This window comes from Fundulus heteroclitus, unplaced genomic scaffold, assembly GCF_011125445.2.
Source record: "Fundulus heteroclitus isolate FHET01 unplaced genomic scaffold, MU-UCD_Fhet_4.1 scaffold_48, whole genome shotgun sequence".
NCBI lineage: Eukaryota > Metazoa > Chordata > Actinopteri > Cyprinodontiformes > Fundulidae > Fundulus > Fundulus heteroclitus.
The window spans coordinates 1148630-1167635 of NW_023396901.1; the positions used below are offsets into that span (position 1 = coordinate 1148630).

Here is a 19006-nt window from a genome sequence, read left to right on the forward strand (position 1 = left end):
TGATAATCCTGTTGCTTTCTGTACTAGAAATGTGATGTCTGTGTCTGGGTTGCAAATAAATTTGTTTTATTGCTGACAATGAATCACAAATTACTACTGTATGTTTTAGGTTACACATAATCTGCTTTTTTTTTTTTTGTTAATTCAGTCACAGGTTTTTGTCTTTAAATGAAATAAAGTGATGAATCATGTGATTTTATACAATCTGCAGCGAGGAATTTAAAGCATCTACGTCATTTATTTATAAAAAAAAAAACATTTACAACTGATTTAGTCAGAAGTTGTTATCAAAGTTATGAGGGAGTGCTTCATCAGTTGAAGAGCTGGAGCTTTCTGGTGTGGAAGCATTTTTATAATTTCAGTAACATCTCCTCCTAGCTGACTTTGTGCAGTAACTGCTAAAATCTGCTGCATTGGCACATGTTTTGCACAGTGTTTGCCGTGAATCTAGTGTGCATACTAGTTGTATGAACATGTCGAGTATTTCCTGATCATTTTTTTTCCCCCTCATATTATTAGCTCTTTTTGTACTTCCAAGGTATCAGTAAATTTGAGCAGTTTTGTTTAATACATCCAGCCCTGTGAATAATCCTTTTTGCTATCTTTTGCGTTGCACTTTTATATTTATTCCCCCAAAGCACTGCAGTTATTTAAATACGGAAGAACGTTTGTCTTAATTTGTCTTGTAATGTTGTCATGTTAGATTTCCAACATACAGTGTTTGTTCATTGGTTATTACACTCTACCTACCTAAATAAACTTGTAATTGTGGTGTAGCTCTGCCATACCCATAACCAGTAACTTTATTTCATTCAAAAAATGTATAAGTTATTTCTGCCAAACCAGATTTTTTTCTTTTAGCTCTGTATTAATCATGTGTACGAACAGCTACCACCTGAGCAAACAGTTCAGTTACGATCAATGTAGTGAGATGGTTACAGACCAAAATGATCCGATTCAGTGATCCTCTGGGTTACGTTTTCTCCAGCAGGTGACATGCTGTGGTGCCGGGAATGTTCGCAGAGTTGTTACCTTGCAGTCCAGTTCTTCCTAATTATTGCTATTTGTCCAGTTCTCCAAAACCACTCACCACCAGTACTTGGGCCTCCTTCGGTGCCCCATTACATTTGAATATTTCAGTTTGTAGTCTAGGCGTGACGGTTCAGGTTATGGGCGTCTTTGGAGATGTCTGAGTTGTGCTTTGTCAGGAGCTCATTGATGAAGGTGTTTCTTCACTTTGTTTTGTTTTGCTTTTAGCTGTGTAATATGGTTCCGTTGACAAACCTAGTGAAAGCTGCAGGTTTGTTACTGGTGTTTGTTCCTGGGCAGGCTATGGCAGGTTTTGTTCTTGGTACAGTACAGAGCTATCCCTTGGGACTATATATGGGTAGCTACCTCTGTGCCGTTGGCACCCATCTGGATGGGGGCTTAATATGGAGCCCAGTGATAAGGATGTCATTCATCCAGATCACAGGTGTCAAAGTCCAGTCCTCAAGGGCCGGTGTCCTGCAACTTTTAAATGTGTCCCTGGTCCGATATGCCTGAGTCAAATAATCAAGTAATTAGCAGGACTCTGGAGAACCTGACTGCATACTGAGGAGCTAATCGTGCCATTTGATTCAGGCGTGTGGGACCAGGGAAACCTCTAAAAGTTTCAGGACATCGTCCCTCGAGGACTGGAGCTTGACACCCCTGAAGATGTATTGCCTCAAATCAGCAACTCAGCACTAGCACTTTGGAGACAGAGAACTTTCCCTTTATTATTTCTTCAATGAAAAAGTTGAAGGATGTTTTCATGTCTTCGGCCTCTTTAGCAGACGCCGCTTTCTTTGAACCCATATGTCCCAATGCAGGAATGGGTCTAAAAGTCATTAGCTGTTAGCTTAGCAGCTAAGCGCCAATCAACATAAATCCCAAACAGAAAGAAATGGACATGCCAAAAAACTTGGAGAAGGACTCCTTTATTTTGCAAAACAGAATGTTTAGTTCTTTAATTTCACAAAATATTACTGTTTTATTAGAGACAAAGACTAATTTATAGAAGGTTCAGTGACAGAATTTAAACAACATGTAATTTTTTTATATATATATTTTTAAAAAAAAGGTCATTTTTGGACATTACTTATATGTGTAAGTCACATATATCTTATCAAGGTTTTATGCAACACAGAGACAACACGAGCTCTATTTTTACATCAGTGTCACATATATTGTGCTGAACATTGCTAACAAAATTTAAAAAAAACTCACAGCTGTGACCTTTCACAACACATGAAAACAACAAAGGTTGTTAACACTTAAACATTGATAAATACTAGAATGACAACATTGGGAAGAAATCTATTTGACCATATTCAGTGATCTGGAATTAATCATGTATTTATGTAATTTAACCAAATAATGTTTTATGAAAAAACATTGCCTCCATGCGACTACAAGACACATTGCTATTATTATTATTATTATTATTATTATTATTATTATTATTATTATTATTATTATTATTATTAGTAGTAGTAGTAGTAGTAGTAGTAGTAGTAGTAGTAGTAGTAGTAGTAGTAGTCCCTTACAGATTTTGTTCCGGCCTTTTTCCACACTCCATCTTTAACATAAAACAAATTTTAACACCAATGGACCAAATTAAAAAGTCAATTTAAGATTTAACATGGGGGAATTACATAGAAAGACAACTCCTATTCTGATCTGACCATTTTTGAGCAAGGTAACAGAGCTGACCGCACCTGAGCAGGTACTTTGGCATTCAGTTATGACATTCATACTCCCTCATCAGTGTGCAACAGACCATACTATACCCCCAAAACCTTTGAAAAATCTAATTTGTAGTCATGGCCCCTTTAACAAAATAAGGAAAAAATCTGTAAAGGAGCTATTACTGTTTCACATTAATACACATTGTTTAGAAAAACTATTTTTGCACATGGTGAGCAAATTATTAATACAACAATAAAAGAAAATCCAGAAGATATCTAAACAGTGACCATTCTTATCAGGCAAGGCATATTTGCGTCTTCTTTAATATACTGTACATCAATGCGTTGCTGCCATCAAGTGGAGAGCCATGTTTTAAAAAAAAGTGTCAGTGTTGTAATGGAGTTTAAAGTGCAAATAGTATTTCAGGCTGTCATAAAACATATCTGTTTAGTTTTGTTTACTTGTTAGTTCCCATAACAGATTAGTAAGTTAAAACCTTGCCAAGAAAAATGCTAATAAGATATTTTCTCCCACCACCTACCCAACATTTACAGCAATCCCAAACAAAATGCACACTAACAAAAAAAAAAAGACATAAATCCCAAGGCCTTAACAACTGCTTATCTCTATCAGTGACTCGCTTTTATGTCAATCAATATTCCAAACAGCTACTTTCTTCACATGATTAGGCTCCTCATGAAGATCCCCACCATCATGCAGATCCACTGGAGGTGGCTGATGCTGCCCGAAGAGGTAACCAGCCGACTGGCGACGTAAATGTTGGTAGAAGGCATCCACAGCGAGCAGTTTAATGATTGGCTGGCTTCCTTCGCGGGAATTTCGCTAACAACTTTGAAAAAGTCTTCCGCGGCAGGAATGTTTTCTGTTTTGGAGGTCTTTGTTAGGTTTGCATCTCCCTGGTACCAGTGGACCACGCCCGCGGGGAAAACTCTGTCAAAGGAGCATCTGGCTGTGTTGTTATCCATGGAGTCATCAGAACTTCCAACACAGTCTGTGAAGAAGAATAAAGTTCAGAGAGATAGAAAAACACACGCAATGGGATATGTTTCAAACTGACTGACCTTCAACTTTAACGTGACTCTGCCCGTTTGCTGCTGCACCCGTTGTGTGGAGTTTGCAGAGGTAGACTCCCTCATCTTTCGGGATTATGTTGAGGATGGTCATAGAGAGAGTGAGTCCTCCAGATGTCGTGTTTGTGCTTTTGCACCGGATCTTATCGGAATTGACGTCCTTCGACTCGTATTGGCACAAGGTCGTATTTTTGAATTGCCAGTTAAATTTCACCACGTTTACATCCTTCAGCAGTGATGCGCTGGCATTGCACGTCAGGGTCACTTGTTCCCCGCAGCTCGCAGTCACCTTTGGCAGGGTGTCCAGCTGCTTACCCTCAGCCACTGATCGATGACAGAAAAACCGAGTTTAGAAAGCATGACAGAAAATTCCTCAAAGACTTGCATGACAGGAAAGTAATTTAATTTCAAATTTTCTGTTCATACCTGCATCACCGATGCCAACAAGTAGATAGAAATCACAAATGAAGATGGCAGTTTAACAAACGTTTGAAAGCCTGTTAAAGTTTGCTTTTTTGTCCAGTGTAGCCCAATTTGAATCTAATAAGCTAGTTTTCTAAAAGTCTTATCATTTTCATATCTAAACATTTTCATATTTAAATTTATACATGTTTTCCAGCAGGTTTTATAACAATCTGCTTGACCACAAACATTTCTACTGGTAGATACTGTGCTATGCTAGCAATTGAGCAGTGTGGTAAAGTTATGGTTAAAAAAAATATTGTCTGATCTACTTTAGGATTCAGCCCTCTCCACAAATCTGGACAAGTTGATGAGAATTTGTATTTGTTAAGTACAGTTCATGATCGTTGTAACATTTTAACTTGTGTATAAAAGTTGGGCAAAGTCTTAAAGGCTTGTTCACCATCCAAATCAGGACCAGCTTAAGAACCCTGATCCAAGAGAAAAGAAAATTCTGTGAATGGCCCTTTCTAAAATGTATTAATACGTTGCCATTAAACTGCTGCTTTTTTGTGATTGACTAAATGTGTTGGAGAAAAACTTAAATTTTTATGTGAAAAACTTTATTTAAAAATTATTTAAAAAATTCTTAGAAGTCAAATTACTGATGTAAATACATCTCAACCCACCAGAAGGCTTTGGTGTATGAGAACAATAAATCACTGATAGCTATTGATGTAAATTCTACGCATGCCAAGGATCCTATTGAAAGCATATTACTGCCAACCAGGGGTCAGAGTTGTGCTCAATCATGCCTACTTTCCCTAATTTTCATATTAATTATATGAAATTATGTGTTTGTGTTGTATTAAATTCAGCAATATTGTAAACCATAAATAATGTGGAACTAAATAAGAAATAAGATAATTTTTAATAACATAATAAGGAATCAAGAATGAACTCCAAACCTATATGGAAAATAAAAGCATCAACTAGATAATTAGGACTATGTAAATTAAGATCTACAGCAGACAGTTAAGTTTGAGAGTATTGTGGAAAAACCTTGATTGCCCCTCCCCAGAGAATCAAGCTAACGGTGGGAATGGCTCCAAAAGCAGATTTGTTCCCCTGAGGTCCCTTGTCAATAACAGTACATGTAGGCCGTGGGCCAGAATCTGTAGGACGCTTCCTTAAGAAGTTTCGTATGAACTGTCAGGGGGCAACTTTCTTCCACCAGGATAAGTTGCTACACATAGCAGTGATCTCAAAACACCAATGTTCCCACGTTTTCGCTTGCACATTAATAAGTTATAGCCGATAAAAAATCTAAACTGTGGCGCTCCGGTCCAAGAGGTCACGTGATTCGATTTTTGCTGCTCAGCCAATCAGATCGCTGTATTGTCAGCTGTGCGCTTTCATCAGTTCATCATGGCTGCGCTCGTAAGATGTTTGTATGCATTTGTTTCCAGATGAAGAAAGCCCAATAATAGCATTTTCTGGCGCCAGCTGGCAGAGATCTTGATGGCAAGAAAAAAATAAATAGCCCAGACCATCTGTCCATCCATCCATCCATCCATCCATTTTCTAACAGGCTTATCCCCGCTGGGTTTGCGAGGTGCTGGTGCCGAGCTCCAGCTGTCAATGGGTGAGACGCGTTGTATAAACTCGTTGTGCCAAACGAGTTATCCCCTTCGGAATTTGTAGAATTTTGTATTGTATTTTTGAAATCAATAAAAGTTTTAACCTCCAGCTTTGTGAAGTCTAAATATTTTAAACATCACATTCTAGTAAAATGAAATTTATTTTTTTTAAACTCCTAATACGTTGTTCTATTTTTAAAAGAGACATATCTCGTTTTCTTAATACGGTTAATATCTCGATAAGGTTCTTGGTTGAATTAAAATCTTATTAAATCTGATAATTTTGGCTGTGCCTTTATTCAGTGTTCATTTGATCACACGTGAAATCCGCTTTATATAATCTATTCATGCGGGTTTAGCTACCAAAAAAGAAAAAAAGAGAACCAGCAGACAGCTGTGATGGACTTAGGAAGGTGGATTTTGGTTTCAGCAGACAGACATTCGACAATCTAATAACATAAAGCTAATATTTTCGTGACACATCTGGAAATGACCGTTTTCTTTCTCATAACGTATTATACTGGATGGATGGATGAACGATAATGTAACGACACCATTGCTATATTTCGTTAAGAAAAGTAAAACATCCTCATTTCCACGCCTAATAGGTTGGAAATGAGGCGGAGTTGACTAGATTCATTCTTCCAGCTGAATGCGCTCTTGGCGCAGGGAATACAAATTCTGGCGGGGATAAGTCGTTTGGCACAACGACACCTGTGCTATCCTAGCGCAGCAGGTCTTGGTGATATCACAGTAAATTGGGCAAAAGTCTGGACTATTTCTGCCCTGCGATGGACTGGTGACCTGTCCAGTTTATACAACGCCTCTCGCCCATTGACAGCTGGAGATAGGGACCGGCACCTCGCGAACGCAGGGATAAGCGTGTTAGAAAATGAATGGATGGATGGATGGATGAATGGATGGATGAATGGATGGATGGTCTGGGCTATTTATTTTTTTCTTGCCATCAAGATCTCTGCCAGGTGGCGCCACAAAATGCTATTATTGGGCTTTCTTCGTCTGGAAACAGACACAACAGAAACAACCATCTTACGGGCGCAGCCATGATGACGTGGTAAACTCGCTCAGCTGACAATACAGCGATCGGATTGGCTGAGCAGCAAAAATCGAATCACGTGACTTATTGGACTGGAGCGCCACAGTTTAGATTTTTTATCGGCTATAACTTCTTAATGTGCAAGTGAAAACGTGGGAACATTGGTGTTTTGAGATCACTGCTATGTGTAGCAACTTATCCCGGTGCAAGAAAGTTGCCCCCTGACAGTTCATACGAAAAGTCACCATACAGATTCTGGCCCACGGCCTAATGTGTAGAACAGAAATGGATAAAGCTAACCAGGAAAAAAAATTATTTAAAAAAAATCTGATTTTACCTTAATATGCTTTTAGAAATGCAACAGTGTGTTAGCACAGCAGAAATAAATCAATAAAAAAAATCAGGTTAAAACTTTTTTAAGTTGTTTTCAAGGCAAAATGTCTGTTCCCTAAACTGAGGTATTTCATTGTGCTAATCTAAAGAAGGTAGTTGGCCGATTTCTGACTTTTTTTAAATCCAGGGAACTGCGATTCAAAATAAACACATACTATCTTTGTAAGTTTAACAATAAAATAAAAGTCCACGTAACCAGTTAAAGGTACAATTGGGTTGCACAAGTTGTGCTCAAGGAGACTAGCTGTCATTTTCTATCACTTCCTTAAAGGGAAGAGAGTAGACACTTTGTGGTAAGGGTGTGACACGTCTCTGTCAACGCTACCTGCGTGCTCCAGGGTGCTGATAGGTGATATCCGTTGTAATATTTTTTTTATTTAACAAAGTAGTCTGTTTTTTCCCCCCAAACAAACTTTCTGTGCACTCAAAGCAGCCCAGATAAAATCAGTCCAAGGTGAGCTAATGAATGCTTTTAGAAACCTACAGAAATCCTTTTCCCCTGCTTCATGTTTTTCTCGTAATTGATTGACTTGGCTTAACTGATGAAGTACTGGAAAGCTAAGATGAAGACAGTGTTGGCGGGTGTTGTGGTGGGTGTGTGTACACGGGCTCTGAGAGCCATAAAAAACACATTCACAACATGCAAATACGTGTAATAAAAACAACCCTGCAGATCTAAGCATGTAATCTTGTTTTTATGCAATTTCTCAAGATGGCCAAATGACTGTCAGCTGGAGACATCCCTTGAAGCTCTCATACAGTTAGCAAACACACACATACTCACACATTTCTTTGTAGGCCCTCACAATATGAGTTAAACATCTCACTTTGATATGCATATAAGAACTAAACTAGTCTTTTTTTCATGCACTTTAAAAAACAAATACTCACCAGGAATGAGGACTGCTAATAAGACCCAGAAAATGGAAGCCCGGACAAAACCAAGACGAATCCATGAAGCGCCGCAGGATCTTTTTGCCTTGATTTACAATCAAATCAACAGTTATCACATTTAGAAAAGCAAATAATACAAAACTATACCTGGATATTGAACAGAACCATTTTGTGTGTACCTACCATGATACTCTCCATAATTCAGTGTTTTTTTAATTCGTTTTTTTTGTTGTTGCTGTGTTTAAATCAGCCTCCTTTACGGTATCGAAGCTCAACAGGAGTTGTTAAAGTGAGGATGATCCAGCATCAAGCGTTTTGTATTTTTTTAAAGAAACTCCCAGTCTGGGTGGTGCTTTACCAGCTCTGTGACTGAACATGAGCAGGCTTGCCCTGGAATGGATGAGCGCAGACATGAGAGGGAATGTTTCTTTCCACTTTTTGCTGAATGAAGGACTCTCAGGTAAGTCCTCTGCTGAGATCCTCATATTATCCAGCAAATTGTTGTAATGCCTGCTTAAACATTATTTTTGCAACATAATTCTACAATAATCCCTAAAATATTTAGTTTGTTTCTACTCTTGCTTCTGTTTTAGTGAGAGATCACTTTATAACAAGAGATGTGTGTGCGTTTAGTGTGGAATGGTGTTGCCAGGTTACATGACTTAAAGTGTCTAGAACAAACTTAATATGCATAAAAATCATAAAATATTTACATATTTACTTGCTCTTCTACCAAACTTCCTTAAAATACATTAAAAAACACCCGCACCCTTTTAAACTTTCATATTTTCTCACAGTAAAAGCTCTAAATTCAATATTACAATAGGATTTGGAACATTTTACAACCTTAAAAAATGGAAATTGTGGGGTGCATAGATGAGCCTTTTACTCTGCAAACTATAAATAAACAGTACAATAAATGGTTTTCTGGAGTCTCCAAATGTGTAAATAGTGTCTGATTGTGTGTAGTTCCATCTCGGTACACATACAGCTGTCCAATGAAGGCCACAGAGGTTTGTTTGATGACATTAATGAACAAACAGCATCATGAAGACCAAGAAACACACTGGACAGATCAGGAAAAAGCGTATGAAGCAGTTTAATAGAGCAGGATTACATTATTAAATAATTTTACATGCGTTAAACATTAGAGAGCTCTTCAATTTATTTATTTTAAATGTAAATTACATTTTTTTTTTAAATCCATTCCATGAAAGCGAATAGAGTAAGGAACAAGTGCAAATATTTAATATCCAACTAAAATGACAGACTGAGTGAGGAATTACAACAACGTTTTAATCAGAGAAACAGTCAAGAGGGCCTATTGGGACTCTGGAGCATCTGCAGTGATCCAAAGTTCTGGTGGCCTGATAGTCGTGCTGTCCACAAATCTAGTCTTTACGAAGAAATGACAAGAAGAAAGCCAATGTTGAAAAAAAAAATCATTAGAAGTGAAGTTTGCAGTTTTCCACAAACCATGTAGGGGACACAGAGTCTTGATTTTGTGGTGGTGAGGACCCTAATGCAGTGAAGTCGGGGAGCCAAAGCCGAAGATTCATGTTCATTGTAAAAGGACACACAAAAGGAAGTCACGAGGGAGGGGAAACAAAATTGGAAGCAATGAAAGAGCTGGAGCGCATATAAAGCGGCATGGAGGATACTTAACACACGAGAAAAGGGGATTTATGTCCTGGGAAGGAGGCTAATTGACATGAGGACCAGGTGTGACTATCAGAAGAATGCAGAGCAGTTGGAGTAGAATCAGAGCAGAGAGGGAAGGTGACTAATAAACAGAGAAATGAAGAGCCAGGGATACAACGGGACACAAAGGAATCTCATCAAGTCAAAAACTAATGATGGGCTGTGAATGAGAACCTCAACCAATACACAAAGAATACAACTCTAAACACAAAAGAAATTAACAAAGGCCATTTTTAATTGTGATGACCGTTAGTCAAGATTCTGTACTACTTGCTCCGTTTTTTTCCTGTATTTTAATCATGTAAAGCACTTTGCATTGTCTCTGTACTGAAAAGTGCTATACAGATAAATTTGCCTTGCCTTGCCTTGCCTAGTATACAACAAATGAAAAAAAAGGAAACATCCTGAAAAACTGAAAATCATTTGGGGGAATGCGTCTTGGCTTACATGCCAAAGGCTATTTCTAGTGGAAATGAAACACTGCGGATCACTTTGGAAACATGATCTGCAAACATAGTGGTGTACGCGTCTCAGAGTGGTAAGAATTTCCTTCACCGGGGACAGGAAGCTGGTTAATAGAAGCTCCGGGGAGGCAAAAAAAAGGACTGTCTGGAGAGATTCTGTATGACTTGAGGCTGAGGTTCCCATTCCGGAAAAATGATGCCAATCACGCAGGAACACCTGACAGCAGATTCAAACTAAGCGAGCTTGAACCATTGTGTGAAGATGTGCAAAGACGTGCACCTGTGATTGTTACAAGTTAAAATGTGTGAAAGTTTAGGTTTAATTTTGACTGTTTTCTAAAGACCCCTACCTGTGAGAACACCATAAATACATTTTTACCAAGGCGCCTTTCTGCCATGATCATGCAGACTAGCGCCCTGACATGCATCCATTTATTTGCCTTAGTCATTGAAAAGTCATCTTAAATCATTTTTTATTTGTTTATTCTCTCTTGCTGTCTAAAAAGCACTGGCCCCTGGCCAAGAAGAGCCTGAAGGGCCTGCTGGAGCATGAAGCTTCCAGATTAGCCTGAAGGATCAACATGATGTGTTTCACAACGGTTTGACAGCTTTGACTATTGTTCACTGCTAAAGATTTTATGACCGTTTGCCAACTCATCTTTGTTGATCATGCAGTAATATTGTGGAACATTTTTTTGTTCTCTCTCTGATAAACTGTCACAACCTGAACTGGCACGTCCAAGCAGTGCCACAATCACAAGCCCTGTGAGTGGATCAGTATGTATACCAGAGCAAACTTGGAAAGCCGGATTTAAGATGCCGTGTGCTGCTCATCCTGCTCACAGCAATTCAGTTTCCTTGTTTAGAGTTTAATTTTAAACTAATTCGGTCCTTTTTCTAAAGTCCATGGAACCAGTTACAGAAAAATCTTTAACTTAAAAGTGCTGTTTTTCACTAAATGCCTTCAAGGCAGCACTTATTGGTTTTGAGGAGGAATCATTTATCTTTAATCTTTTCAAAAGAGGAAAACTTTACTCTTTTATTACCATTGAATTATTTTATTAGTGATGGAGTTGAACTTTTTCCTCTGTTATGTTTTTGTTTTGAATGTTACCTAAACTTTCTGGACTGCGCTGTGCTGCTGCCAGTCTTGGCCCGGATTCTCGGGATTCTTAATCTCAGTGCCATTTTCCTGGTGAAATAAAGGTTATACACTCTTCAGACCATCTTATAAGAAGCTTCAGTGCCTTGCAAAAAGTATTCCGACCCCATGAACTTTTCTTTAAAATTTGTCACATTGCAAAACTTACAAAACGTTGACTGACCAACATAAACTAGCACGTGATTGTGAACTGGAGAGAAAAGCATGCAGGATGTGGTTTGTAGACTTTGTACAAAGACAAATTGGAAAATGATGCATTGATGTTTGTGGTTAAAACACGACAAAAGGTTCCAAGGCTTTGAATGATCTAACGTGTATTGCAATGCACTTGTCACCGGTTCAGACACATGGAAGGCAATCAGTTGAGATCCAAGAAGACGTAGAGGTCTTCACCAACCACATCAACTTGGTGGGCAGCATCATAGGGCTGACCAGAGAGGATGCCGGGAACAACATGTTGATTTTTCTGGACTGCGCTGTGCACGCCGAGAGAGAATCATGTCTAAAAACATCCTGGAGGAGATCATTATCTGCATTTTGATTCACATCAACCACTGGAACAAAAGCTCTCTCTTATCAGAGCTCTGAGCTCTCGGGCAGACAACAGACTCCTGGATAGGTGGCAAAGAGTTTTCAGAATAACTGAGCGCAAGTCTGGTTGCCTCCGATTTAAGCCCGTTTGTGGCTAACCCGGCCGGATAACTGAGAATTTGCACAGACATATACAAGTAGGCCTACAGGTCATTTAAAATGTATAAAGTGATCCCAGATGTTCAGAGATTCTGCAAGAACAGGCAGACAAACATGTTGAAACAGGCCACACACTGAAGTAACTGTATCCCTTACACACGCTGTCAGAAGCTGTCTCTTTATCTTGAGATATTTTTACTGTTAGGAATTTGGATGGAGAGGCCAAGATTGAGACCTTCAAAAAAAGGGCAGCTGGGGTGGAAAATCTTGCCTTTTTAGGCCCACTAAAATCAGAACTTCAAATTAAAGGTGTCTTGGAAAAAGCTCAGAGGTATGAAAAAAGCTCCAATAAACAAGTACCGGCTGGGAAGGAACTCAACAACAGGTAGGGAAAACCACACGAAGAACAGGTTAGTCATAAACATAAAGCTGAACATAATGATAGACCCTGACTGGGTGGACTAAGAAAAAAAAAAAAAAAAAAAACAATCATAAAAAGGCTGAGAGCGCCCCCGCCCTCCTTCTGCGTCAAGTGCACACTGCGGACACCTAGTGGATGGAAGAGGAAGCGCACACACACTGGAGAAGCACAAATAGCAAAGAAAGGAGAAAAACAATGTTTTTATTTTACTTTTATCATTTCGCTTTAATATATGAAAAAAATTTTTTTTCCAAGGATCTAATAAGACAGATGCTATAGCTGAAAAAGTAACTGATCGTGCACTCTGATTAACTTCACATTTTCCTAGGTTTTCTTTTGTTTCCTGCTGTTGATCCACATCAAGTAACGTAAAAATAGGAGTGAAAATTCAGACATCAGCTGTTTTAAGTTTTTGCCCATCTGTTAACCTGAAGATTGACATACCCACGTCACTAGTGACTCATGTACATTTTCATGAGGATCACCGCTCCTCTCTTTAATTATCTTCCCTGATGAAGACACGGTCTTCTCTTTGTCTGTTTCTGTTTCCACATTAAAAGAGGGAAGACTGATATATGAGATCCACTTCTGATTCTTTCAGCCTTAACTGCACCAGATTAAGATTCTTGCTAATGGCAAACAAAATGAGAAAACATGTCTTAGTCTCTATAATGTGTGGCTTTGCCTGCAAAATTCTGGACAACTTGTCCATGTTTCCATACACAAATCAGAATTTGTTTTATACATTTATTTAGACTCATTTTAATCGAGAAAGACCATTATAGATTAAATCTAATTAATCGTCAAATAAATCAAACGATCATCACAAATCAAACTTTATTTGTAGAGCGCTTGTCATACAGATATGTACACCAACACGTGTTGGATAAAGGTTTAAGAACGATTGACAAGCACACAAAAAGACTAGAGATGATCAAACTAAGTGGAAAGATATAAGAAAATTAAATAATTATAAATGGTAACACTGATGAAACACAGTTGTATAGGGACGAACACCAACAGGTATCAAATCTTGTCAAACTTGAACCACTATCAAAGAAATATAAAATATACATTTAATATGTCATCAAAATATTTTTGATAAAATATCAAGCGATCGTAATTAGATATGTAACAATAAATACAAAAACTTGTCCAAATCATGAAATAATGAACAAAAATAAACAACGACTAATGAATGAATTTCAACTAAACCATCCTATCTATCTATCTATCTATCTATCTATCTATCTATCTATCTATCTATCTATCTATCTATCTATCTATCTATCTATCTATCTATCTATCTATCTATCTATCTATCTATCTATCTATCTATCTATCTATCTATCTATCTATCTATCTATCTATCTATCTATCTATCTAATCGGTCCTAATCTGTTCGTCTATCCAATCAAGACATGTACGATATATTTTAATTTAATGTCTAATTAGTTTAAACTTACTCAGTGAGACACTTTCCTTTAAACTCAGTTGATTCTGTAGCCGGTTCCAACTCTTGCCGTAGTCAATGGCAGCAAACAAAGTGGCTGGCTCTCCCTTTTTTTGAAGTTGGTAAGTAAGTAAAGTTTATTTATAAACCTCCCTGAAATGATGTCCTTGCAAGGGTCGCTGTCTGCCATGCTGGAGTACCTGATCAGAATCCACAAATATGTAGGGAGAGCTTGCAAACTCCACACAGAGAGCCCAAAAACCCAGGATTTTCTTGGTGCAAGGTATCATGGCTATAAACCGCTCTACAGCGGGGCGCATATGAAACAGCGCTTCATTGTTGTAAACCAATGAAGTAAAGATAAGGTAGCATAGACATACATATTTTCCTCAGATCTCAGACAAAGACAGAAAGTATCTGAGATGAAGTCTGTATGATTTTAAATATAAAGGGGTTACACTAATAATAACTATAAGTGGGAATTTGCCAGTTATTTTAACTTTGCACAAAGTAGATCATTCTGTGTGAAACTGTTACCTATAATAATGATCCAGAGTTGTAGCGCTTATGATGAATACCAAGGCTTTATGGTAGAGAGATTGTTTAAGTACATTGTCAGGCGACACTGTCATAGGGATTACATTTTTATAAAAAGCCAAGATTTACAAGTGACATTTCCTAGTCTTTTTTAGGCCATAAAAGAAAGACGAGACTTGATTTTGAAGAAGGTTGTTTGCTTTAGTTTTTTTTTTTTTTTTTGGCTAACTGCGGGATGTGAGCATCCAAGAGGAATCATACATCTAAGTTTCTCTGCCTGTTAAATTAGACACATCTAATCAATCTCAGAGCCATGAGGAGGACCGACAGATGGAATATTCAAAAACTTCAGGCTTTAGGTGGAGAACAAGCAAGAACATTATTAGACGATCCCCCTGGTCTTTGAAAGTTGTTTAAGAAAAGGAAAAACTAAAATCGCCTTTTTGGTTCATAGTATCAGTGAGACGCAGCAGATTATGTAAAGACCCTTTTGCTGCATGCTTTCAGAGGATCTAACAAAGGGAATCTGTGAAACCTTGACAGCTGACACACTTGTGATTTGCTGACTTGAACAGGATGTACATATTTTAAACGCCAAGCCACTGCAAGAGTCTCCTGTGAGTTTTATTGAGTTGTTATGAGGGTTTGACAGGCTGTACTTGCAGCTGCTGCGCAGTAAAAGGTGCTCCTTACAAGGAACCTCTGCAGAGAGCCAGCTAAGCTGTATGATTGATAGTCTCTTTGTGCATGCTCACATGGGTTTTATATTATTGCATTGCATTCATAATTCCATAAGGAAAACCTTCAGACCTTGATAGATCTTTACTTTATTGGAACAGCAAAGAAAGCTAATCTCTTATCAGCACCGATGGCCATTATAATAATAGATATTAGAGCATGTATGTCAAGCATTGGTTTAGAACCTTATAATATAAATTAATTTTATGTTAACTTCTCTCTCATTTTACTTCATTTTTGTTTCAAGTGTCTATTTTAACCTTTAATGTGCGCCTATGTAGGTTGCAATTAAATAAACATACTGTGCCTTTCAAACGCATTCATGCTCTTTATGTTTTTTTCACATTTTGCCACATTAAAACCTTAAACTTCAATATATTTCACTGGGATTTTTTTCATAATAGACCAACACAAGGTAATGCACAATACACATCACTTCAGAATATATAAATGATATGTGGTTTTCAAAAGGTGTTTACTAATTCAAATCAGAGAATCGTGCATTTGCATTCAGCTCTCTTTATTGGAAGTGTGCCTCTGGATGATTCAATCTGAGTATAGACACAGCTATTTTTTGAAGGCCTAATGGGTTTGTTAGAGAATACCAGTGAACAAACTGCATCATGAAGACCAAGCAACACAGCAGACAGGTCAAGGAGAAAGTTGTGGAGAGGTGTGTGAAGCGGGGTAAGGTTAGAGATCAATAGCTCAACTCTTCAACATCTTGCAGAGCACTGCATAATAAGCTCTCTCAACATGGGAACAAATGCGAAGAATGCGCTAAAACAGCAAACCTACCGAGACATGAACCTCCGCATAAACTGACAGAGCATGCAAGGAGCGCATTAATCGAAGAAGCCGGCAAAAGATTCATGGTAACTCTGGAGGAGCTCGAGAGAGTTACGTTTCAGGAGATTCTCAATTATTAATATATGCAATCCAGAAATATGTTGTTTATACAAGAGGAGCACAAACAGTGTTGAAATAAGGCAATATTAAAAAGTGCTTTTTTTTATTGAGACATGCACAGTTAACATGTGTAAGGAGCTACTCTGATCACACCAAATCTACAAGTGTTTGGCCAACATATGGCCACCAAATGTTATATGCAGCAGAAAAGTAACACTCGTCATCCCTACAGGTAAAACATGTTTTGTCCCACCTCAAACTGCTGTTTCAATAAAACCATTTTGACTGATATCTCTGATAAGTCATGGACGGTTCATTTGGGGAATGTTTTAGAGATTTATTTTAAACATTAATGTTATGCTGATTCAGAAGCTAAAAAAAATATTTCCTGGAGGAAAACGGTCAAAGGCAGTTAAAGTCTTTAAACATGTTTTAACTGTTCTGAGGCTGTTTCTACGTCCGCTGTGTTTGCATCGTCAAGTTTTAAGATCAACGGGTGCAAAAGTGTTTGTTCTTCACCGGCCACAGGGTGTCGCTGATGAGCTGCGGTCTGTTTTTAACGTAGAGCTGTCCATGGTGCTGAAATGTCTCGCAAAGTTTAACTGCACCTAATCCTCTATTGAGAAAAGAAAAAAAAAAAAAAAAAAAACATAGATGACTGACAAAAATGTAAGATTCATGGTTAAAGAACTTAAAATAGTGTAATTTAATTGCTGTTTTTGTTCATTTTACACGCAAAATAACATGTAAAAAGTGGCTTTTTTTTTTCAAAGACCAATATTTGTTTGCCATAGAACGATCATCTCGTTCAGCCTTCACCTGTGTCGTTGCAAACTACACCCCCGAGACATTCTAGTTGCTTCATTCACCAGCACCTGTTTCAGTGCCCAGTTTACAGTCAGGGTACATTAACCTCGATGGGAGCCTCTGGTTCTCTGTAAGGGTACCACAGTTTTCCCTCCACCTCCAACACTGCATCATGTAGGGCCTTGTTCAATAAAAGTGCACTCACTGTAGCATCATGTTGTGGGAACACCCAGTGGGCACTAATCTACTTTGTATTGAAAGGACATTCAATTCAACATTTAAGTGCGTTCGACCATTCCTGTCCATTACAAGGCCATCCAAACAAAACGCCCAGCTGATGTCCCTCCAGTGAGGCGCTTTCATTGAAAACCTCTTAATCGTGTTTTCCAGCTAGTGGGAGCGCCTCGCAGGGCAACATCACATTGTCCTCTGCTAAAAGGCCACTCAGAACGGGACGTTGTTTCACGCTGTTACACACACAGACGACTCTTTGGGCACTTTGTCTTAATGTACCGATAACTAAGGCAGCAATTACGGACCTTCGATATGATTTGCTCAGTTGTGTGGGCAATTTTAAAACTATTATACTGTGGTTAGTCTCCCTTGGCCTAATTTTTTTGTCTGTTTCCAGTGAGTGATGGGATCCTATGTGAGGAATTAATCTCTTGTATGATGAGCTATCAAGGAACCTAGTCAGTTCAGGACACAATGAACAATGGACTTATTTAATCTGGTTTTAGGAAATAATTTCAGTTCTTTGGAGGCTTAAATTTTTACTTAAATGTATTTTTTCCTCATTCTGTCATTGCTTATTATTTCAGATGTTTCATTGTTTCATCAAATACTTTTTGGGTTTGTGTTAGACCCGTTCTTCTCTCACTGAAGTACTGGTACCAGCAGTGGTCCCTGGGCTGCCATTAGCTGTACTCTGGGGAGGTTTAGCTACATGTAAGGTAGATGCAAATTAACTCTGATGTGAAACTAATAAACACAGCAGCCGACAAGATCAGTTATTCCTGCACACGGATGTTTGCTTCATCAGCAACTTCTCAAAAGAAGAGTGCAGCCGAAAACAGCATACACTTTTAAGTGCTCCCGGTACTTACTAAAACAGACACGATTGAATCAGAAACCAGTGCTGGTGTCTTTTCATGCTATGTTCCATTTATACAATGAAGTTGAAACTTGGAACTGGGAATGACATCAAACTTGACTTAAAATTGCCCCAGCTTCTTGATAAAAAAGATAATAAGATAAACTGAACTGGTTTTAGCAATGCCAGCTAATAATATTATACTGTAACATGTTCCCTAAAGGAGTGCTTAAAGATTTGATAAACTACAAATTGTCAGATCTCCAAATAAATAGTCATTTTTTTAAATGCAGCTATCACTACGTTTTAAATGCTTAGCAGCCATATTAGATTTTAAGCTTACCGTTGATGAAAAACCCAGAAATTTGCTATTTTGAATATCAACTTCTGAGTGACTGAGTGTAAATTAAATGCATAATTAAAGCATACTTTAACTAATCAAGATGTCAGGTCAGGGCCTGTTTTGATTTGGGCACCATGACTTTTTTCTAAGGGCGGCACCCGTTAAGGAGTGCCATAATGCGAAATAAAAAAAGAAAAAGAAAAAAAGAAAGCTACAGCATGCATAGATCATCCATCCATCCATCCATCCATCCATCCATCCATCCATCCATCCATCCATCCATCCATCCATCCATCCATCCATCCATCCATCCATCCATCCATCCATCCATCCAAATGTCTAAATAATTAGTTACTGCTTAAGTGTCCGCTAGTATATTTGCAGTTGGAGGACTAATTATCTCATGATGTGGTATTTATAATAGGAAGTTTTGAGAACTACGTGTTTAAGACTCCTACTGGAGAACTCCGCCCTTGGTCGCCAGCTGATCAATAGATGG

General features: G+C 38.2%; 1 protein-coding gene across 1 annotated transcript; it reads right to left on the reverse strand.

The window, feature by feature from the left end:
• Positions 1-1944: 1944 nt before the first annotated feature.
• On the reverse strand, positions 1945-8510 carry LOC118560775. The gene is made up of 4 exons (XM_036132200.1): positions 8373-8510; positions 8187-8274; positions 3795-4127; positions 1945-3724 (listed from the first exon to the last, which is right to left on the reverse strand). The coding sequence occupies exons 1-4, from the start codon at positions 8385-8387 to the stop codon at positions 3390-3392; spliced, it is 771 nt and encodes a 256-aa protein (XP_035988093.1). The 5' UTR covers positions 8388-8510; the 3' UTR covers positions 1945-3389.
• Positions 8511-19006: the final 10496 nt, after the last annotated feature.